The sequence below is a fragment of the Pseudorca crassidens genome, chromosome 4, assembly GCF_039906515.1.
Source record: "Pseudorca crassidens isolate mPseCra1 chromosome 4, mPseCra1.hap1, whole genome shotgun sequence".
Taxonomy (NCBI): Eukaryota; Metazoa; Chordata; class Mammalia; order Artiodactyla; family Delphinidae; genus Pseudorca; species Pseudorca crassidens.
The window spans coordinates 34,129,410-34,153,403 of record NC_090299.1 but is presented as its reverse complement, the minus strand read 5'-3'; the positions used below and the strand labels follow the sequence as shown (position 1 = coordinate 34,153,403).

Genomic DNA, 23,994 nt, shown 5'->3' with positions numbered 1-23,994 from the left:
GCCAGTATACAATCTTATACTCTGCAAATGATAACTTTAGTGTTGCTTCCCAGTGTTTGTTTCTTCCTCTGTTTCATTTGTCTTGGTTAGTAAGCAATGGCTATTTTAATAGAGCTTTTTTATAGCCCAAAGGGAAAATAGTCTTGATTTTTTTTTCCTACTTATAGCCTTAAAATAAATTTAATGAGAAAAACTGTGGGAAAATAAAGCATGACTCTATAATGAATGGGGCAGCATTCACTTTATATAATGGATTATTTTTGCTTTTCTGGTGCCCATTTCTTCTTGCTTTCCCTATCATTTTGGACTTTGAAATCTCCATCAGGATTGATCTTGAAAAGTTTGAATGAATGACTGAATAAAGAAGTGATCACAAGATGAGCAAATTTATATCAATCTAGTGAAACTGATTGGATGCTCACTCTAAGCACAAAGATAAATAGAGTAGGATATTTTTAAGGAATTCACAGTCCAGTAAGAGAGAGTAAACAAAATACAGTTGAATGTGATATGTTCAGCAGTAGACCATATACAAGATCAAAAAGCAGGATAAAACTGGGAGTGAGTAATTCTTTTGGAAAATCAAGGAAAAAATTCTAGGGGAGGTGATCTGAGACAGTTGTAACCAGACACAGGAGTCACAGTGCACAATAAGAGGACTAGGAAGGCAGTCTAGGCAGATAAAACAACAGCATGGAGGTCTGAAACAGCTTGCAATGTTTGGGTATTTATAAGCTGTTGTTATAGTTGGAGTATAATCTGTGGGAGCAAGTAGGAGGACAGAAAAATAGAAACCTGCATATGAAAAACCATTTATATTAGGCAGGAATTCTCAAAAGAAGTAGGCAGCCAGATCTTGTAGAGGAAAATATAGAATCACTTAGAAAAGGCATTTTATAAACTACACTTTCACCCCTACCCCCTCCCCTGGAATGTCAACACTGCAGAGACTGTGCCTTATCTTCCAGGTGTGTCTGGGTAAAGAGTTTGAGAACTACTAATGCAGGCAATATGGAGTCAATAAAGTGTGTTAAGAAGGGTATGACATCAGATTTGCCTTTTAGAACATTTCCTTTGATAACAGTTTGAAGGATCCTTGAAGGACTGGGAAGAGGACAGGCTGGGCTCAGGAGAAATCTATAAAAAGCTATTACAGTAGATAATGAAGCAAGATAATGTAGATCTGGCTACCTAGTGGCAGTGAAGATGATTCAACGAATACATAGGAAATGGAATTGATAGAACTTAGCAAATGATCGGATATGTAAGGTGCTAGAGAAGAAAGAAAGGAGGTCGTCTTTCTCTATTGTTTTTAGCATTTTGACAAAAAAAATTATTTGGGAAGGAAGTTGATACTATTTACTAATACAGTATGAACTTCCCACATTAGCTGTTGATTTTGATCTTTGTTTACTGTGACCATAAATATTTCAGAGTTGCTGGTAAGACAAGAATAATCATTTCCTGAGTAGCTCTTGGCTGTCACTCCGAGACATGAAAATGAGTATCGTGGTTTGCTATGTCTAGGAATTCCAGTATCATTAATGCCCCAGTTCTTCTCTAAGGTGCACTGTTAGTGTTAGATATATATTAATGTACTTTAATTTTTGTTTCCATACGCTTTAGAATTCATTCAGAGGGCAGCCTTGTGGATGGCCCCGAAGCAAGCCTGATGGAACAGGATAGAACGTACCATGTTGAGGGCAACAGACTGAGTCCATTCCTGATACCATCTTCTTCTCCCATTTGCCAGACAGAACCTCTGGCTATAAAGCTCCAGAATGGAAGCCCATTAACCAAGAGACCTTATCCAGAAGTAAATGGAGACACCAAGTGGCAGCCTTGCAAGAGTCATTATGGAATACCCCACATGAAGGGAAGTCAGAATAGCCGCGTGAGTCCAGACTTCATACAAGAAAGTAGAGGGTATTCCAGATGTTTGCAAAATGGAGGGATAAAGCGCACAGTTAGTGAACCTTCTCTCTCTGGGCTCCATCAGAACAAGAAACTGAAACAAGACCAAAAGGCCAATGGAGAAAGCAAGAACTTCGGGGAAAGCCAAGAAAGAAATCCAGGCAAAGGCAGCAGTCAACCCAATGTCTCCGATATGAGTGACAAGAGAGAATCTGTTAGCTCTGCAGCCCAAGGAAATGAAGTTAAAGATTTCACTGTTTTTTCATCACATAACTGCAGTGGATCTGAAAATCCAGAGCTTCAGATTCTGAACCAACAGGAGGGGAAAAATGCTAACTACCACGACAAGAACATTGTATTACTTCTTAAAAATAAGGCAGTGCTAATGCCTAATGGTGCTACAGTTTCTGCCTCTTCCATGGAAAACACACATGGTGAACTCCTGGAAAAGACGCTGTCTCAATATTATCCAGATTGTGTTTCCATTGCGGTGCAGAAAACCACATCTCACATACATGCCATTAACAGTCAGGCTACTAATGAGTTGTCCTGTGAGATCACTCACCCATCGCATACCTCAGGGCAGATCAATTTCCCACAGACCTCGAACTCTGAGCTGCCTCCAGAGCCAGCTGCAGTGGTGACTGAGGCCTGTGGTGCTGATAGTGCCAGTATACCAGCTGCAGTGCTAGGGGCTTGTCCCTTTCCGAAACCAGAGCAACGAAAGTCAGTTTTTGAGATATGCCCGTCTCTGGCAGAAAACAGTAACATCCAAGGAACCACAAAGCTAGTATCTGGTGAAGAATTCTGTTCAGGTTCCAGCAGCAATTTGCAGGCTCCTGGTGGCAGCTCTGAACGGTATTTAAAGCAAAATGAAATGAATGGTGCTTACTTCAAGCAAAGCTCAGTGTTCACTAAGGATTCCTTTTCTGCCACTACCACACCACCACCATCACAATTGCTTCTTTCTCCCCCTCCGCCTCTTCCGCAGGTTCCTCAGCTTCCTTCTGAAGGAAAAAGCACTCTGAATGATGGAGTTTTGGAAGAACACCATCACTACCCCAACCAAAGTAACACAACTCTTTTAAGGGAAGTGAAAATAGAGGGTCACCACGAGGCACCACCATCCCGGAGTCCAACTCCCTCTACACAAGTATCCAACCCCTCTCCGATGCTTCCAGAAAGGCCTCAGAATTATTGTGTTAACAAGAATGACATACGGACTCCAGGGACAATGACGTTTCCATTGTGTTCTGAGAAAACAAGACAACTATCAGAACATCTCAAACATAACCCACCAATTCTTGGTAGCAGTGGAGATGCACAGGACCACTGCCAGCAGTTGATGGGACACAAAGAGCAAGAGATCTTCAAGAGTCAAGACAAGGAACAGACACGAGACCCTGTGCTCCCAACACAGCCCTATCTGAAACCAGGATGGATTGAATTGAAGGCCCCTCACTGTCATCAAGCAGAATCCCATCTGAAATGTAATGAGGCAACCCTGCGGTCAATTCTTCAGTATCAGTCCAACCCCTCCCATCAAATGACCTCCAAACAATACACTGGAAATTCCAACGTGCCTGGGGGGCTCCCAGGGCAAGCTTACACCCAGAAAATAATGCAGCCGGAGCAGAGACCACCAAGGTACCAAGCTGAGATGAATCAAGGGCAGTCTCAAGGTACAGTGGACCAGCATCTCCAGTTCCAAAAACCCTCACTCCAGGTGCACTTCTCCAAAACGGACCCTTCACCCGAAGCTCACAGACAGTCAGTCTGTGCCCTGAGGTGTCATTTCCAACAAAGACCAGATCCCCAAACTGAGAAACTCATGCCCCCAACATTGAAACGGCACTTGAATCAACAGGCTTCCGAGACTGACCCATTCTCAAACTCACACCTTTCACAACATAAGCCTCATAAGCAGGCAGCACAAACACAACCATCCCAGACTTCACATCTCTCTCAAAACCAGCAACAGCAGCAAAAACTACAGATGACGAATAAGGAACAGATGCCCCAGACCTTTTCTCATCCCCAAGGCAACAGTGATCAGCAAAGAGAAGGATCATTCTTTAGCCAGATTAAAGGAGAAAAATGCTTTCGTGGTGAAGATCAACATTCAAAATCAAGTGAGTTCCAGACTCATAATCCCCAAGTGGGACTGGAGCAAGTACAGAATATGAATAGTATAAATTCCCCCTATGGTCAGATCTTGAAGTCAAATGCAAGCAAAGTGCAGATTTCTTGTTCAAACAATATACACGTAGTTCCAGAAAATAAAGAACAGACTGTAAATTCTGAACTCTTTGCAGGAAACAAGATCCCAAACTCACATCACATGCAATATTTTCCAAATAATGTGACCCCAAAGCAAGATGTTCTTCACAGGTGCTTTCAAGAACTAGAACAGAAGCCTCAACAAGCTTCAGTTCTACAGGGATATAAAAATAGAAACCAAGATGTGTCTAGTCAACAAGCTGCACAGCTCGCTCAGCAAAGGTACCTGATGCAAAACCAAGCAAATGCGTTCCCTTTGCCCAATCAGGCAGGAAGTCACATTCAGACCCTGCCCCAGAAGGACATCCAAAAGCATGCTGCTCTAAGGTGGCACCTTTTGCATAAGCAAGAACAGCAGCAAACACAACAGCTCCAAGCCGAGTCTTGCCATAGTCAGATGCAAAGGCCAATTAAAGTCGAACCGGGATCCAAGCCCCACGCCTGTATGCGCCTCATGTCAGCACAGCCAGAAAACAAAATGTGGAAAAAGATACCCAAGCAGGAGATTCCACCTCCGAGCTGTGATAACATGCAGCAGCGGAGCATCCTTGAGACCATGGAGCAGCATCTGAAGCAATTTCAGGTCAAATCATTATTTGACCATAAGGCTCTTACTCTAAAATCACAGAAGCAAGTAAAAGTTGAAATGTCAGGGCCAGTCACAGTTTTAACTAGACAAACCACTGCTGCAGAACTTGATAGCCACACCCCAGCTTTAGAGCAGCAAGCAATGCCTTCCTCAGAAAAGACACCAACCAAAAGAACAGCTGGTTCTGTTCTCAATAATTTTTTAGAGTCACCTTCCAAATTACTAGATACTCCTATAAAAAATTTATTGGATACACCTGTCAAGACTCAGTATGATTTCCCGTCATGCAGATGTGTAGGTAAGTGCCAGAAATGTACTGAGACACATGGTGTTTATCCAGAATTAGCAAATTTATCTTCAGATATGGGATTTTTCTTTCTTTTTAAAAACTTTGAGTCTGGCAGCAATTTGTGAAGGCTCATAAAAACCTGAAGCTTACATTTCTTGTCTTTAAATTACAGATGCTTGTGCTGTGCAAGAGAGAACTTCACTTACATTCAGTTTTTCAAAAAAATTAAAAAATTGTGCATGCTCATTTGTCCCTCCCTTCAAACCGTTTAAAATATAAAGGTATCTGTTTTAGCCTAATCAATCTAGTTAACTCTTTGTATATCTCCTGGAGAGATAGCCAGGCAGTAAAAACACCTTGTTAAAATGAGAAAATAACTGCCCTATGCAAACTAATGTAGGAGCTTTTAATATTTTTTAATTCAAGATTGAATGTATTAGTAGTTTTACAAGGTTAACTTCTATAATAGATAAGGGGACATTATCATCTTCTGTCTTGGTGACTTAGGGGAAATTTTAATGCCAAAGTCCTGAATATTCATAAAGTTGCCCTTTCTCCGTGTATGCATTTGAAACATTGTGTGATTTATATTTGATATTTTCTCTTTAAAAGTTTCATCTTTTTGATAGAAAATATGCTATTTCCCTTTCTTTTTTTTAAACAAGCATCTTTTTGTTAAAATTCAAGATGCATGATAGGTCTGTTGGAATAGGGAAACTTTTTGCTGATTGATGCAATTTTATATATATATATATAAAGATCTTAATTATAGCTACTCAGCTTGGATACAGTAGAAGACATTTGTAAAAACCAGCGTTCAACTAATGTGGCTAATGGTCCACCCACTTTATGTTATTCCTCTTAAAATGGTACACTCCACATTTTATAGAAGGATGGAGGGAAGATCCGTACTGCCCCTTTGTGTGGGGGTAATATTATTGCCTCACTGGCCTAATGTGCCACACATGTCATAGACAACACTGGGTAAGTTATACTCATCTTCACACCCTTCTCCTATCATACAAACCTTTTTTTCCCCACTTCTCATCTTTGATAGTGTACAAGAGCCTCTTCCTTTTATCTGACCCTCTCTTCAATATTTTCTCTCATCATAAGTTGTTCTAAAGTAAAGTAGTACATACAACATGGGTCTGGATTGAATGTTCTTATTTTCAAAACAGAGTAATCGAATATTGTGGGGAAACGAGAGGAGAAAAAGGTATCTTGACAATAAACTGAACAAAATCCTGGGGGTGAGATAGGACAGGAAATTTTATTTTTAATCTTTTAACATCCAAATAACAGGCAGGCTTCTAGTAAGCTGTAATTTTTTTTTCTTCAGTTTAAAAGATTGGACTGTAGTTGATATTACATATAATACATTCTAATTCCCTCACTGTCTATTTAGTTCCACTTACTTGATTTAAAATAATTCCTTATCCCATATCTGAAATGCAATTTAATATATTTTTATCCAACAGGCAGAATGGACATATACTTAATTATTTGGCACATTTTCTAATAGATTAGTCCATCAGTTTACTCATTTTAAAGAAAAAAAATGTTTAAAGTCACATTTAGGACCCTTAATGTACAGGTGGGGGATAAGCTTTGTGGATGTAGCCTTTATATTTAGTATAATTGAGGTCTAAAATAATAATCTTCTATTATCTCAACAGAGCAAATTATTGAAAAAGATGAAGGTCCTTTTTATACCCATCTAGGAGCAGGTCCTAATGTGGCAGCTATTAGAGAAATCATGGAAGAAAGGTAATTAACGCAAAGGCACAGGGCAGATTAACGTTTATCCTTTTGTATATGTCAGAATTTTTCCAGCTTTCACATACAAAGCAGTAAACAATTGTAAATTGAGTAATTATTAGTAGGCTTAGCTATTCCAGGGTTGCCAACACTACACACTGTGCTATTCACCAGAGAGTCACAATATTTGACAGGACTAATAGCCTGCAAGCTGGCATAGGCTGCCCACTTTGAGATGGATGCCAGAAAACCCAGGCATGAACAAGAACCAGCCAGCCGGCCTGCTAGGCACAAGGGTGCTGGCACAGGCTGCAAAGAGAGCGCCCACTCTGGTTTTCCCACTCGATGATAAAAAAGGAAAAGGGGGGAAAGGTGGTATAAGAAAGGACCCATTGAGTCGAATTCACCTAGAGTTATAAATGAGTAGTTATCTCCAAGGAAGTTGTCCATTAGTATGAGCAGAGGGCAAGAGTGATGTACTGAATAGAAATAGAGACAGATTCTATTTATAGCTGCATTTTTTTTTTTTTTACCTGTCAGTCATAGGTATGCAAGTACTTACCTGAATCTACACAGTTACTCCTGCATGTCATCTTGCAGACTTGAAGACTGTTATGAGCAAGATAATCAATGCAGAGAGAGACTTTCATATAGGTATCCACAGCTCTGAGCTGTTATTACGCTAGGGTGCCTTTTCTTTAAGAGGTAGGCATTTTTATCATTAAAATACATTAGGAGACATTCTGGGCAGCAAGGACATATTCCATATCATTGTTGCCCAAAATTCAAATTATTCATTTCTAAATGAGCACATAGAAATTCACTAAATAATTGTCTAGTAGCCTGGCAGAAATAGTGAATTTCCCTAAGTGCCCTCTTGTATTAGCAAGGAGTAAGTAGTGCTTTGGTTATAAGGGAAAATATAATCTATTTCTAGAATTATCCTATATTTTCAAAATTGCTGGATACTGGTTATTTGCCAGCCTTTTTAAAAAAATGAGAGATTCTTAGAGAAACAGTCCTAACTAAAATGAGTCCCCAAGTTTTAAAATAACTAAATTTAGTAAAGGACAAATAGTACGTTATTTTAGAAGACTGAATTTAACAAACTTTAAAAAGTTTTGTGCTTTGTGAAATTATGTATAAAAATAAGCTTTCCCATTATTTTTACCCATCATATAATTTCAAAATAGTTCATTACAATTTTCAGTATATTTTGATACTGAAGAAATACAAGGCTTAAAGTCTACTATCCAGTTTGCTTGGCTTAGTTCTGTTTTTTAAAAATAAACTATTCATTTCTCAGGATGTGGCCATAGAGTAAAATTATGCTCAAATGTTCAATATATTGGTTGCCTCTTAGATTCATTTGCTAATTTTATGTGTGTGTGTGTTTCTGTGGATTTCTTTAAGGTTTGGACAGAAGGGTAAAGCTATTAGGATTGAAAGAGTCATCTATACTGGTAAAGAAGGCAAAAGTTCTCAGGGATGTCCTATTGCCAAATGGGTAAGTGTGACTTGACAAGGCCTTTGGTCTTCAGTCTTGGGCATTTTGATTCATTCATCTAACCCTGGGAATTGGGTTATCAGATCAGAGAATCATTTATGCCAGTTGAAAGGAATATTGCTTATATTTATCACGTGTCATCTCTTAAGAAAAAGGCAGATTAGTATAAAATCATGTACAAACTGTATTTAATTGAAAAAATTTAATAGTGAGGAGGAGATCTGTTCAAGTGCCTGCTAGAAGTGTAATTCTTCCCGGCATGTGAGGAAGAGGTCCTTCATCCTTTAAGTACCTGCAGTTAATCTTTGTCATTTTTGAAGACCTTGAACTTTAAAGGCTTGCTTGTCTTCCATCTAGCTCTGGCTTTAGTGCAGGGAGCATTGTCCCCACTGTACTGGGTCGAGTCTGCTACACCCCGAGTGCTTTTGCATCTCTCCCAGTTCTGACCCCAGGGTAAGCCCCGACGTTATAGATGGGCAGCAAAAGGCAAGTTGCAGGTGCTGGTATATGTCGCCTTAATTGTGACCCAGACTTGAGAAAATATACAGACGTCAGTCAATGCTCTCATCTGCTGCAAGTGACCTTTGTTTTGTTTTGGTTGGGGTGGTGGGTGTTGGGGTGGAATGGTGACCCGAACAGGTGGTTCGCAGAAGCTGCAGCGAGGAGAAGCTACTGTGCTTGGTGCGAGAGCGAGCTGGCCACACCTGTGAGGCTGCGGTGATTGTGATTCTCATCCTGGTGTGGGAAGGAATCCCACTCTCTCTGGCTGACAAACTGTACTCCGAGCTCACCGAGACCCTGAGGAAATACGGCACGCTCACCAATCGTCGGTGTGCCCTGAATGAAGAGTAAGTGCATCCCAGGCCTCTCTTCTCTTTCCACTGCTAGGAAAGCTTAATTGTTGGTTTGAGGGCAGAGAGTTGAAACTACGTTTTCACATTTACAAAACAGGGATCAAAATGCCTGCTTCACAGCCATTCAGTAGGAACTTGCATTTGCTAATGCTAACATGGATACTTCGAAGCAATTTCATTTACTAATATTTTGTACCTTCGGACAGTGTAGCTATGAGTTAGAAGCAGCTTGCTGGAAATCTGAGTGTCTGTACCCACAAACTCAACCATACTATAAACCTGAAAATATTTATGTGTCCGCTTACTGCAAGTGACAACTGTTTAGTGTGCCTAGCCACCACACTAGTAAGTATTGACACCACTTCTGTGTAGCAGTATCTGAGACAGTTTGGTGAGAAACTTTAGGATTCCCAGGTCAAGGACTTTATATGTAACAAACATAAAAATACAAGGCTTACTTATAAAAGTTCTGTAGAAACAAACTGATTTTGACTTCATTGCAATCTAGTCCATTATTTCCATAATAATAATCAAAATCACTTCCACTTTTACTGCTACTAAATAATCAAGAAATTAGTGGCTATGGATGGGCATTATTTTCTAGAAATATGAAAATTTGGAATAGGAGAGCGAGGTATGCAGTTAAATATATTTAATGCATCCAAGTGCTGGTATGGTTTTGTTTGTGTTTTTTGTTTTTTAACCTTATCTGCCTGCAGGAAGTTTACATCTTCACTTGGAGAAAGCTTAATTTTTTATTTTCCTTCTGCTATGCTATTCTCGTATATCATTAAAATAATACAGGAAAATTCACAGTGCAGCACTGAAATCCTATGTAGCTATTTTACTCACAGTCGGTACTAAAATAATTTTAATATTACACTTTTTTCTTAGTTTTTTTAAATTTTTTTGGCTGCGTCGGGTCTTAGTTGAGGCATGCGGGATCTTTCGTTGTGGCGCGGGCTTCCCTGTAGTTGTGGCGTGCAGGTTTTCTCTTCTCTAGTTGTGGTGCTTGGGCTCCAGGCCACGTGGGCTCTGTAGTTCGCGGCACGCAGGGCCTCCCGCTGAGGCACGCAAGCTCAGTAGTCACGGCGCGCGGGCTTCTCTAGTTGCAATGCGCGGGCTCAGTCACGCCGCGGCACGTGGGATCTTAGTTCCCTGAGCAGAGATCGAACCCGCATCCCCTACATGGGAAGGCGGATTCTTTACCACTGGACCACCGGGGAAGTCCCTGCACTTCTTCCTTTAGTCACCTTTCTTCTGCATCCACCAAACTACAAAAGAGTTTACTGAGCTTATGGAAATATTGTGCTGCTCACTGCAACAATCCATTGCTAACCAAATTTGTCCTTTTGCTGACTATTACTCTAACTGGTATGGTTTTACTGTATATTAACATAGGTTCTCCCTCTGGGTCATTGGGGGTGGGTAGGGAGGGTTGCAAATCAACTATAAACAATCTGTTTAGGAAAGTTACTTTTCACATATGAAAGTGTGGCTTAGCTTTCTATGATAGTTATGATCCCAAAATGTCATGGTGTGTACCTCAAGGCCATCAACCCACTTTTACAAATGATAGGTTGGACAGGTAGAAGTGGCTGATTCATAAGACATGACTCAAACTTGTGATTGACTGCTTTAGGTATAAAGTAATATTCCATTTACCCTAACATTCCTTGTTTCTCCTTGAAAAAAATGTATGTAGGTGTCTTTAATCAGAAAGAAAATGAAAGTTAAGGCATCTTGAGCTGATGTTGGTGATAGCAATTTTCTCAGGAATTCAGCGACACTGCCTTGTTTTTGTAGAGCAGACTTCCTCTTAGACTTGGTAGCTGGAACTTCTAAACCACCAAAGAACTTCTTGTGAAAATGACATTTGTTTTATTTAAATTTCTTGAAGTTTCTTGCAAACTATATTTCACATTCTTTGTAATTGATTTAATTTTTATTAATATTATACATCTTTGTTATTTTTCCCCTGAAGGCTTTTCTTTGATTCTTATAAATGCTATTGTCTGAAATAGAATTTCTTTCTATATGTCAGATTCTATGTTAAGAACTTTCCTAAATTATGTTATTTTGCATTTGAAAACCATGAATGATGATTGGGCCAGGGTCTAAGAAAAATTAATAGGGACAAGAACAAAACTATTAAAAGATGTGCTTCAAATATTGACATTTTAAAGGCCAATCTGTATACTTTTGCTTAACTTCGCCTATAATTTCAAGATAAAGATGAGTAGTTATTTAGATGACGTTCCAGCTTTGAGCTACCTATACTTAGAGCAAGTTTCCAGAAACAAAAAATATACTTGAGGTACATGATTCAAATAGACACTTAACCAATGGCAATAGAGACTTCACTCGGATATAGCTTTTGAAGTTTCTTCTACCCTAGAAAATAAGTTTTATTTCTGGAAAAAGTTAAAATTATGATTTTTTTGTGAAGAATGGAGGGTAATCTCAAATTGGGGCTGCTGACTCATTTTAATATTGAAAGCTGTGGGACCCTCATCACTGGGTTCTTATAAATCCCAGTGCCCACATGCACCATAACCACCCACTGTGAGTCCAGAAAAGAACTCCGAGAGCATCTTCCAGTGGGAGAATCAAAACGGATTTTTACATTTCCTTTGAGCCCAGCCAGCTGTTTCTCCTTTAAAGATTTCCCTTTGAGATTTTTATTTTATGACTAAGCCTAACCAATAATTTTTTGGCAAGTAAGAGTTGTGGGAGTGTATCTGTCATTATAAGGAAGTCAAAGCCAGAAATGTCTCTGCCATGCTGGGTGATATTAAACTTTTAAAGAAACTTTATATTATAAAAATTTTCCAATATACATAAATGAGGGAGTGCAGTATATTTATCAACATTTTGCCTATACTATTTTATATATTCTGTGCCCCCCCCCACTTCCTAACCCCATCCCCACCAGTGTTTTAAAGCAAAACGGAGGCCATATCATCTAAGCTATGTTCACTTCAGTGTGTATCACTAACAGATAAGGACTTTGTTGTTTTACAATGTTGTAAAACAATATTAGTTTCTACTGTACAGCAAAGTGAATCAGCTATATGTATACATATATCCCCTCTTTTTTGGATTTACTTCCCGTTTAGGTCACCACAGAGCACTGAGTAGAGTTCCCTGTGCTGTACAGTAGGTTCTCATTAGTTATCTGTTTTATACATATTAGTGTATACAAGTCAATCCCAGTCTCCCAATTCATCCCACCCTTTCTTTCCCCTCCTTGGTGTCCATGTTTTTTTCCTCTATGTCAGTGTGTCTGTTTCTGCCTTGCAAACAGGTTCATCTGTACCATTTTCCTAGATTCCACATATATGCATTAATACACGATATTTGTTTTTCTCTTTCTGACTTACTTCACTCTGTATGACAGTCTCTAGGTCCATCCATGTTGCTGCAAATGGCACAATTTTGTTCCTTCTTATGGCTAGTCCATTGTATATATGTACCACATCTTCTCCATCCATTTCTCTGTCGATGGGCGTTTGGGTTGCTTCCATGACCTGGCTATTGTAAATAGTGCTGCAATGAACATTGGGGTGCGTGTGTCTTTTTGAATCATGGTTTTCTCAGGGTATATGCCCAAGGACTTTCTTTTTTTTAATAAACAAAACCTAGTCACAGTGTCATTATCATTCATCTCAAAATTGAGTGATTCTTTAATATCATTTAACATTCAGACCATGTTCAAATTCCCTAATTGGATACTGTTTCCAATGTACACATATACATATTAGATATACATATATATAAAGTAAAAAAGTATTGACGAAAAGAAAGTCCATATCTTACATTTGATTGAGGGTTTTGAGTAGGTCCCAGTTCATGCCTATTGTCTAGTATAGTTATTGATAGAACTTCCTTTTACGCTCAAAAGTGTCCCAGTTTGTAAGATACAGTATATGATTCACAAGGCTCTTTTACTTTATTATAGTTTCCCCTCTCTTTTTGATGAATTTATTTGTTAAAGAGACTGTATGATTTGCTTTGTAAAATTTCTCACATTCTGGATTTGGCTGTGCACACTTGCTTAACTTGTTCCTCTGTCACCAATATCTTCCGTACACTGGTAGTTAGAGTTAAATATGTATGTATGCGTGAATGTATATATTAGCAAAATGCTTCATAAGTGGTGATGAAATAATCTTAGTTCTTCATACCCATCAAGAGGGACATAATATCTGCTTTGTTCCATTTATAGTGATGTTATGAGCGTTCAGTTGAGGAGTTGTTAGCTTGATCCACCCATCGTAAAGTTTACCAGAAAACTTCTACCTAATGGTTTAGCACATCGATCGATGATTATTACCTGTTTCCATTAGTTTGCAAATTGATAATTTTCTTATTTTTTAAAGTATAAATTTGTTATGTACATTTAATTTATTTTGCTAGTTTTTCTATTCTTGCATAAGTTTAAATGGCTGATATAATTTTTAGTTTAAATTTTGTTTTTTAAAATATTTACTTATTTATTATTTTTGGCTGCATTGGGTCTTCGTTGCTGCGTGCAGGCTTTCTCTAGTTGAGGTGAGCAGGGGCCACTCTTCATTGCAGTACATGGGCTTCTTATTGCAGTGGCTTCTCTTGTTGCGGAGCACGGGCTCTAGGCACGCGGGCTTCAGTAGTTGTGACACTCCGGCTCAGTAGTTGTGGCGCACAGGCTTAGTTGCTCCACGGCATGTAGGATCTTCCTGGACCAGGGATCAAACCTGTGTCCCCTGCATTGGCAGGCAGATTCTTAACCACTGTGCCACCAGGGAAGTCCTTTTTTTTTTTTTTTTTAACAGTTAGAAGTCCTAAGAGGTTGAGAGTGTTTTTAAAAATCTGTTGTATAGGTAAATATTTTGATTACAATTTCTCTGATTTGTTATTTAACCATTAGCCAAATTCTGAGCCATGTTAAAATTAGGCTGCAATGTAAAAATTCTAACAATATTTGAAAGGCCCCTATAAAAATGAAGGTGCCTTTTCAGAATCCACTTCATATAGGAAATCACCTTGAAGTCATTTTGTTATGTGTGAGTTTTTTCAATTTCTATATAATTCACACACCATAAAATTCACCCTTTTAAAGTATACAGTACAGTGCATTAGTATATTCACAAAGTTGTACAACATTTTCATTGCTTCTAAAAGGAAACCTCAAAGCCATTAGGCAATCACTTCCCATTCTCCTCCCCCCCTAAATGGCAACTACTAATCAACATTCTGTCTCTAAAGATTTGTCTTTTCTGGGCTTTTCATATTAATAGAATCATACAATATTTAATCTGTCTGGCCTCTTTCACTTAGCATAATTTTTTTAAATTTTATTGGAGTATAGTTGATTTCCAATGTTGTGTTAGTTTCAGGTGTACAGCATAGTGATTCAGTTATATGTATACATATATTCATTCTTTCTCAGGTTCTTTTCCCATATAGGTTATTATAGGTTATTCATTCTTTTTCAGATTCTTTTCCCATATTGAGTAGAGTTTCCTGTGCTATACAGTAGATCCTTGTTGGTTATCCATTTTGTATATAGTAGTGTGTATATGTTCATCCCAAGCTCTTAATTTATCCCTCCCCCCAGCCACGTTTCTCCTTTGGTCTCCAAAAGTTTGTTTTCAAAATCTGGGAGTTTGTTTCTGTTTTGTAAATCATTTTTTAAATATTCCACATATGAGTGGTATCATACGATATTTATCTGACTTACTTCACTTAGCATGATAATCTCTAGGTCCACCCATGTTGCTGCAAATGGCATTATTTTGTTCTGTTTTATGGCTGAGTAATATTCCATTGTATATATGTACCACATCTTTATCCATTCCTCTGTCGATGGACATTTAGGTTGCTTCCGTGTCTTGGCTATTGTAAATTGTGCTGCAGTGAACACTGGGGTGCATGTATCTTTTCAAATTATGGTTTCCTCTGGATACATGCCAAGGAGTGGGATTGCTGGCTCATATGGTAGTTCTATTTTTAGTTTTTTAAGGAACTTCCATACTGTTCTCCATAGTGGCTATACCAATTTACATTCCCACCAACTGTATGAGGGTTCCCTTTTCTCCCCACCCTCTCCAGCATTTATTGTTTGTAGATTTTTTGATGATGGCCATTCTGACCTGTGTGAGGTGATACCTCATTGTAGTTTTGATTTGCATTTCTCTGATAATTAGTGATGTTGAGCATCTTTTCATGTGCTTTTTGGCCATCTGTATGTCTTCTGTGGAGAAATGTCTATTTAGATCTTCTGCCCATTTTTTGATTGCATTGTTTTTTTGACATAGAGCTTCATGAGTTGTTTGTATATTTTGAAGGTTAATTCCTTGTCATCGCTTTGTTTGCAAATATCAGTATTTTCTCCCATTCTGTGGGTTGTCTTTTTGTTTCATTTATGGCTTCCTTTACTGTGCAGAAGATTTTAAGTTTAATTAGGTCCCATTTGTTTATTTTTGTTTTTATTTTCATTACTCTAGGAGGTGAATCAAAAAAAGATGTTGCTGCAATTTATGTCAAAGAGTGTTCTGCCTCTGTTTTCCTCTAACAGTTTTATAGTGTCCAGCCTTACATTTAGGTCTTTGATCCATTTTGAGTTTATTTCTGTGTATGGTGTTAGAAAATGTTCTAATTTCCTTCTTTTACATGTAGCTTTCCAGTTTTCCCAGCACGACTTATTGAAGAGACTGTCTTTTCTCCATTGTATATTCTTGCCTCCTTTGTCATAGATTAATTGGCCATAGGTGCATGGGTTTATTTCTATTCCATTGATCTATATTTCTGTTTTTGTGCCAGTACCAAACTGTTTTGATGACTGTAGCTTTGTAATATAGTCTGAAGTCAGGGAGTCTGATTCCTCTAGCTTCATTTTTCTTTCTCAGGATTGCTTTGGCTATTTGGGGTCTTTTGTGTTTCCATACAAATTTTTAAATTTTTTATTCTAGTTCTGTGAAAAATGCCATTGGTAATTTGATAGAGATTTCATTGAATCTGTTTATTGCCTTGGGTAGTATAGTCATTTTTGCAATATTGATTCTTCCAATCCAAGAACATGGTATATCTCTCCATCTGTTTGTATCATCTTCGATTTCTTTCATCAGCATCTTATAGTTTTCAGAGTACAGGTCTTTTGCCTCCTTAGGTAAATTTATTCCTACATATTTTATTCCTAGGTTTTTATAATGTTTTAAAGTTTTGTCCATGTCATAACATTAATCAGTACTTTATTCCTTTTTATGGCTGAATAATATTCCATTGCATATATGTGTACCACATTTTCTTTGTTCATCAGTTCATGGACATTTTAGTTATTATGAATAATGCTGCTATGAATATCTCTGTACAGGTTTCTGTATAGATATACATTTTCAGTTCTCTTGGGTGTTTACCTAGCAGTGACAATTTTGGTCATATGGTAACTACGTTTAACTTTTTGAGGAACTGCCAAACTGTTTTCCAAAACAGCTGCACCACTCTTCATGCCTACCAACAACATATGGAGGTTCTGATGTTTCCACATTTTCACCAAAACTACTTATTGGCTGCCTTTATTTATTTATTTTATTTATTATACCCCTTCCAGTGGGTATAATGTGTATCTCATGGTTTTGATTTGCATTTCCCTAATGAGTAATGATGTTAGTCATTATTTCATTTGCTATTGGCTATTCATATATCTTTGTTGAAGAAATCCTTTCTTAAATCTTTGCTCCTTTTTAAATTAATTGTTTTTTGAGTTATAAGAGTTCTTTATATATTCTGGATACTAGAACTCATCAGATACATGGTTTGCAGATATTTTCTCATTCTGTAGGTTGTCTCTTCATTTGATGATATCCTTGAAGCACAAAAGTTTTAAATTTTGATGAAGTCAGTTTTTTTTTAATTAACTGCTTGTACTTTCAGTGTCATATTTAAGAAATCATTGCCTAATCCAGGGTATTAAAGATTTACCCCAATGTTTTCTTCCCAGAGTATTATAGTTTTAGCTCTTCCATTTAGGTCTTTGATCACTGTTATGATGTGAGATAAGAGTTCAACTTCATTTTTTTGCATGTGGCTATCCAGTTGTCTCAGCACCATTTGTTGAAGAGACTGTTTTTTCCATATTGAATGGTCTTCTCATTCTTGTTGAAAATTGACAAAGATGTATGTGTCATTTCAGGATTCTTCTATTCCATTAATTTACATATCTATCCTTATGCCAATACTACATGTTGTTGATTGCTGTAGTTGCTATAGTAAGTTTTGAAGTTGGGATGTATAAATCTTCCAACTGTTTTTCTTTTACAGGATCTTTACAGTGTCCTACAGGATACTCTGGGTCCTTTTCATGTCCCTATGAATTTTAGGATGAACTTAATAATTTCCCCATCTGAGATTTTGACAGAGGTTCTGTTGAATCAGCAAATTAATTGGGAAGTGTTGACATCTTAACAATATTAAGTCTTCCTATTTATTAGCACAGGATGTCTTTACATTTATTTAGGTTTTTAATTTCTTTCAATGATGTTTTATAGTTTTCAGTGTACAAGTCCTACACGTCTTTTGTCAAATTTCCAAATATTTTATTCTTTTTGATGCTGTTTTAAGTAGAATTGTTTTGATTTTTTTTTGGATTGTTCATTGCCAGGATACACTTACACAATTGGGTTTTATATATTACTCTTATATCCTACAAGCTTATTTAAGTAGTTTATTAGTGCCAAATTTTTTTGGTGGATTCCTTAGGATTTATACATACAAAATCATGTCATCTACAAATAGAGATAGTTTAATTTCTTCATTTCCAATCTAGATGTCTACTTTTTTCTTTTTTTTTTTTTTTGATGCTTTTGCGTAATTTCCCTGGCTACAACCTACAGTAGATATTGAACAGAATTAGCAACAGCAAGCAGCTATTGCTTGTCTCTGATTTCTTTCAGCTTTTCACCATTAGGTATGATGCTAAATGTAGGGTTTTTGTAAATGTTCTTTGTCAGGTTGAGGAAGATTTTTTTTTCTATTCTTAGGTTGAGTATTTTTATCATGAAAGGGTGTTGTACTTTTCTCAAATGTTTTTTCTGCATTTCACTTTGTTAATGTATTTCATATTGATTGATTTTTATACATTGGACCAACATTGCATTTCTGGGATAGATATTACTTGGCCATAATGTATATTTTTTGTATAGGTTGCTGGATTCCATTTGCTAGTATCTTATTGAGGATGTTTTCATCTATATTGATAAGGGATATCGGTCTATAGTTTTCTTGTGATGTCTTTGTTTTTGGTTTCAGGGTAATACTGGATTCATAGAATACATTGAAAAGGGTTCCCTCTTATATTATTTGGAAGAATTTGTAAAGGATTGGGGCTAATTTTTTAAATGTTCAGTGGAATTCACCAGCAAAATCATGTACTCCTGGGCTTATCCTCGTGGGAAGTTTTTTGATTACTAATTCAGTCTTTTTGTTATAGGTCTATTTCTTCTTGAGTCAGTTTCAGTAGTTTGTGCTTTCTGGGAATTTGTCCATTTCATCTAAGTTATCTAACCTGTTGATAGATCATTTTTATAGTATTCCCTTATAATGCTTTTTATAAGGTCATTGGTAGTATCCTCTGTTTCATTTCTAATAATATTTTAGTAATTTGGGTCTTCTCTCTTTTTCTTGGTCAGTCTAGCTAGTTTTGTCTACCAAGACCTCAGGCAGCTGCAGTGTTCAACAATTGCCTCTGACTATTTTCAACAAATATCTCCAGTGGGGAAAAGGCTATATACAATAGGTGAACTCCAAGTCAGATCAAATGAAGAAAGCCTTGCCAGTGGTGTCTTCTAGAGAACTACCAAATAGGTAAAATAATGACATTTCTCTAGGAATGGGGCTTTGGAGGATATCCAGCCTAATTCTGCCCTCTCCAGTGGTTGCCAGCCTGCCGATTTTCACCATAAATGTGGGCTGTTGGTTTTCAAGGGTGTCGTGGAGTTCTGGGGACAGTGGAAATAGGGCAAGTTAAAACACTGTAAAGCTTAGCTTCTTACCAAAATTTCATTGCCTTTCTTGAAGAAATGCTTCCAGGACTGCTGCAAGTCTTTTGTTAATTTCCATATTTCTGAAGAGTTGATTCTGACCATATTTACCAGATTTCCTTTTGCTTTTGTGGAGGAGGGTATTTTCAGAGATCCTTATTCTGCCGTTTTTGCTGACATCTGTGAAATTGTAACTTCTAATTATAACATTCCTTCTGCATTTATTAGACGGAATTCTTTAAAGAACTTTTCATTATCAACTGTTTGGTTACCATTAAATATAATTTGTAAACAAATGACAGAATAATGCATGGTAAGTATCTTTAGTTGTGAAATTTCAAAATAGTGATTTGGTGCCTTTGTAACCATCCAAAAATGATCAGTTAGTTTGTTCTTTCTTTTTGGTATCATTATTAACTCATTTGAAAAAAAAAACCCTCATGGATTTTAACCTACATTCATTTCAATGAGAAATGATATTTAGAGATCACAGTATGTGTCCAGATGTGCCCATCGCTACAAAGATATTGTTACTTTAGGCATTTTCAGTGGACTGATATAGGAAGTAATTTTTTTTTGAAAGAGAAAATCTGAGCTTTTTAATTCATATCGTGAGTTCATACTATTTCTTGTTCATAGGATTTTACAGGGTATTTACTTATCTTTAGACTTATTTCATCTTACACTGAAATTCTTATTTTTGACATTAACAATGTTCTCTTCATGTCACAACATACATAAGTAATTTCAAAATAATATCATTACTACAAATAAGACTACTGCTGTCCAGTGAGGTCAGGAGAGCCATACATAAACAAACAATCCACTTCTTAACATGTATCCAAAGGAAATGAAATCATTATCTCAAAGGGATAGCTGCATTCCAATTGCAACATTATTCACAGTAACCAAGGTGTGGAGACAACCTAAGTGTCCATCAATGGATAAATGGATAAAAATGTGGTTTGTGAACGCACGCAGAGGAATATTATTCAGCTTTTAAAAAAGGAAATCCTGCCATTTTCGACAACATGGATGAATCTGGAGGGGATTATACTAAGTGAAATAAGCCAGACAGAGAAAGACAGATACCTGATATTACTTATATGTGGAATCAAAAACAAAAAAACAAAAGTCAAACTCACAGAAACAGAGTAGAAAAGTTGTGAGAGGCTGGGGGATGAGGGAAATAGGGAGAGGTTGGTAAAAGGATATATATAATCTTTCAGTTATAAAATGAGTAAGGTCTGAGGATCTAATGACTATAGTTGATAACACCTTACTATATAACTGAAATTTGCTAAAAGAGTTGAACTTAAATGTTCGTTGCAAGAAAAAAAAATATGTGAGGTGATAGATGTGTTAATTAACTTGATGGGAAAATCCTTTCATAATATATGCTTGTATCAAATCATCACGTTGTATACTTTAAATATCTTACAGTTTTATTTGTCAATTATACCTCAGTACAGCTGTGAAAAAATACCTACTGAATATAGTTGTTTTCCTAGTGGGTTGTTTTATCCTGTTTTTAATGTTTGGTTTCTTTGCTTGTTTGTCTATTGCCCTTAGGATATAACTGACTTGGGATGTGAAGTCACAATACTGTATTTTAGCTAAAAACTAGAAAGCACTCAAATGCCCATCAATGGTGGAACGATTAATTTGTGGCATATCCATATAATAGAAACTGTACTCAGTGAATAAATACATCAATATAAAGTATAACTACATGCAACAATGTGGATAGATATTCCAAACAATGTTGAAGAAAAGAAGACACAAATAAGCTTATACTAGATAACTGCATATACATGTGTATGTTATGTATGTGTGTGTATGTATATGTGTACATATATATACATATACACATACAGTTTTGCCTATTTTTATACTACAGTATAGAAATATATAGCATACTATACGTAGTATAAAAATAGTCAAAACTATACATATGTGTGTGTACTATACTATACGTTGTATAAAAATGGGCAAAACTATATATATACACACACACATTTATATACACACATACATACCAAATTCAGTAGGTTTATAGTATATATAGTATAAAAATAGGCATATATATATACACACACGTACATACACTATATTCAGTAGGAATATAGTATATTTTATATAGGATAAAAGTAGGCAGAGCTAATCTCTTCTGACAGAAGTTACTGTTAGGAGGACAATGCCTGGAAGGAAATATAAGACGGGATTTAGGGGTGCAAGTATATGTTTTGTTTCTTAGTTTGAGTGGCACTCACTTGTGTATGTTTCATTTGTGAGTGATGAGAAGCTATAAAATTATGTGTACTTTCTCTGTGTGTATTATACTACAATAAAATATTTGTTCAAGTTGTCTTTTAAAGCCAATCGAAATAGTTCTTTTCTAATGTGATTGTGGCACAGCTTAATATAGAGTTAGACTTCTTTCAAAACTAATTTGCGTTCATTTTGGAATGTAGACACCCAGAATATGAGATTTATAGCCTGGACAGTGCTCTCCATAGTCATGAACTTGGTTCTTTGATTTCTCAGGAGAACGTGTGCCTGTCAGGGGCTGGACCCAGAGACGTGTGGTGCCTCCTTTTCTTTTGGTTGTTCATGGAGCATGTACTACAATGGATGTAAGTTTGCCAGGAGCAAGATCCCAAGAAAATTTAAGCTGCTTGGGGATGACCCAAAAGAGGTTTGTTTACTTCCTGATGTATAATCTGTTTATTTTTCATGGAGAATTGATGAGCACAGATGAAGTGAACAATATAATATACTCAAACTCTCATTAACAGAGAATTTCATCTCAGAGATAGATCAGTAAAATTTTGGCTAAACGGTAGGCACACACAATAATATTTTATAAAATTAGCATAATAACAACCATGTGATACTAAAGTAATAAAGTTTGATCAACATAAACTATACTTATGGCCTTTTACACTTATTGTTTGTCTTCTATGTAAACTCCAGAGTTTCACACAGCTGTCATTTCCATATTAAAACTAAATATTACTACTTCAGTGTTAGAACTTTCATCTTTTGAACCTGAATTATAGAAATCATGTTCGTGACTGCCACATTCATAAAAGTCCATTTCTAGTCAGTTTCAACCCATGAGATTTGATGCCTTAATGTTACTATAATAAATGCATTCAAGTAACTAAAACATATTTAGATTTTAATATAAAGGTGTAGTTGAAATAAATGAACATTGATTTCTCATTGACATCACTGGTTTTTGTCCTTCTCTAGAATATATAGTTCTCAAAATATAACTTGTAGATTGGTATCACGTTTAACAACTTTTGTGTAGCATGGTATTCTAGAGTATGCTAATTGAATAATCAGAAAACCTCAGTATATTTAGCATTCATATATGATCAAACTTTTAGTAAATCTATACATGTTATAATTTTTTTCAAATTTTAAATGCAGTTGAAATATGCAATTATACTATTGATATAATTTTTATACGTCCCTTTGAAAAATTTGTTAGCTTTATTATTTGTGACTATAATAGTAAGTGGAAGTTTAATAAAGTGCAAAAGCTCTTCAAGTCATGATATAAATTTTTCATAGAATCGTAACATTTTAATAAGCTGTATTAATGTGCTAGATATCCTCTTTGCATAAGAAAACACAAATATTTGATAAACCTAATGAATAGCAATTTTGCCTACTGTCTTAACACTTTTAATTTTCACACTGGAGAGCATTTTCTCCACTACTTCATAAATGTTTATCACTCTGTTTCATGTAAACAAATGCAGGGGATGGCTAGTGACATCCTCCCTCTGTTAGGTAGGAGGACTCCAGTCAGAAACCTCCTCACCTTCTAAAATGCAAACAAGTATACCTCTGCCAGCTGCTTACATCTCCCAAGGTTTTTAGAGAAATAGCAATGTGAAATGAGAACTTCTAAGTATGAATAGAACAACTGAGTATCATCCCCTACCATTTAAAAAAGCATATTCTTTGCTTGGGGGTAGGGGCAAATATACCTGAACATTTTTCCTCTCAAGTAAACTTTACAAAGTTTTTCATATACACCACATTATAGTTCTTAGGGTTTTATTCATATTTGAATCACATAGTAATTTTTAGTTCTATGGAGTGATCATTTCAAATTTTGTAATGCTATTTTTTATAAACATTTAAAATATAAAGATTAGAAATAGATTAAAACAAATCCTTTCAATAGCTCATCTTCCTCGGCCACTAATTGGAGAAGAATAGAGAATGTGACCTTTTAAAGACCGTATGGCTTCATTCTCCTAATCCTACTACCAGCATAGACTTATATTAATAAAATGCCAAATATCTGCATGCAAAGTAGAAAATTGATTAATCTCATGTAAATACCAAAGAGCTAGACATTTAACAGCACATACAAAAATAGGTCTATGCTTTTCACTTAGAAATAGTCACGTTAAGATGATATTTAGTTATTGGGTTGGCCAATGTTATGGGAAAACCCCGAACAAACTTTTTGGCCAAGCCGATATTTAATGAGATGGTATATATTTGTGATTTGGATCTAAGATACAGGGGAAAAAAAATCTAATTGATAGCCTCTCTCATATATGGATAGAATGGATTTAGAATTTAATATGTAGAATTATTCATTTTATACAGGAAGAGAAACTGGAGTCTCATTTACAAAACCTGTCCACTCTTATGGCACCAACATACAAGAAACTTGCACCTGATGCATATAATAATCAGGTAAGTTTAAACAGTTATTGACAATGATTAGAACACTTTACTTACTCATT

The 23,994-nt window shown here is 36.4% G+C and overlaps 1 protein-coding gene across 6 annotated transcripts in view; it reads left to right on the top strand.

The window, feature by feature from the left end:
• The window catches only part of TET2 (tet methylcytosine dioxygenase 2), a 134,008-nt gene that overhangs the window by 91,966 nt on the left and 18,048 nt on the right, over positions 1–23,994 (top strand). For 3 of the 6 annotated variants that reach the window (XM_067735435.1, XM_067735434.1, XM_067735437.1), the window contains 6 exons: positions 1,627–5,081; positions 6,752–6,842; positions 8,247–8,340; positions 8,980–9,188; positions 21,761–21,911; positions 23,855–23,944. In XM_067735435.1, the coding sequence (XP_067591536.1) occupies positions 1,673–5,081; positions 6,752–6,842; positions 8,247–8,340; positions 8,980–9,188; positions 21,761–21,911; positions 23,855–23,944 (4,044 nt within the window). In that variant the 5' untranslated portion in view covers positions 1,627–1,672. Of the gene's footprint in view, positions 1–1,626; positions 5,082–6,751; positions 6,843–8,246; positions 8,341–8,979; positions 9,189–21,760; positions 21,912–23,854; positions 23,945–23,994 lie in introns of those variants that run through there. The other 3 variants (XM_067735436.1, XR_010942906.1, XM_067735438.1) reach the window with 3 other exon arrangements.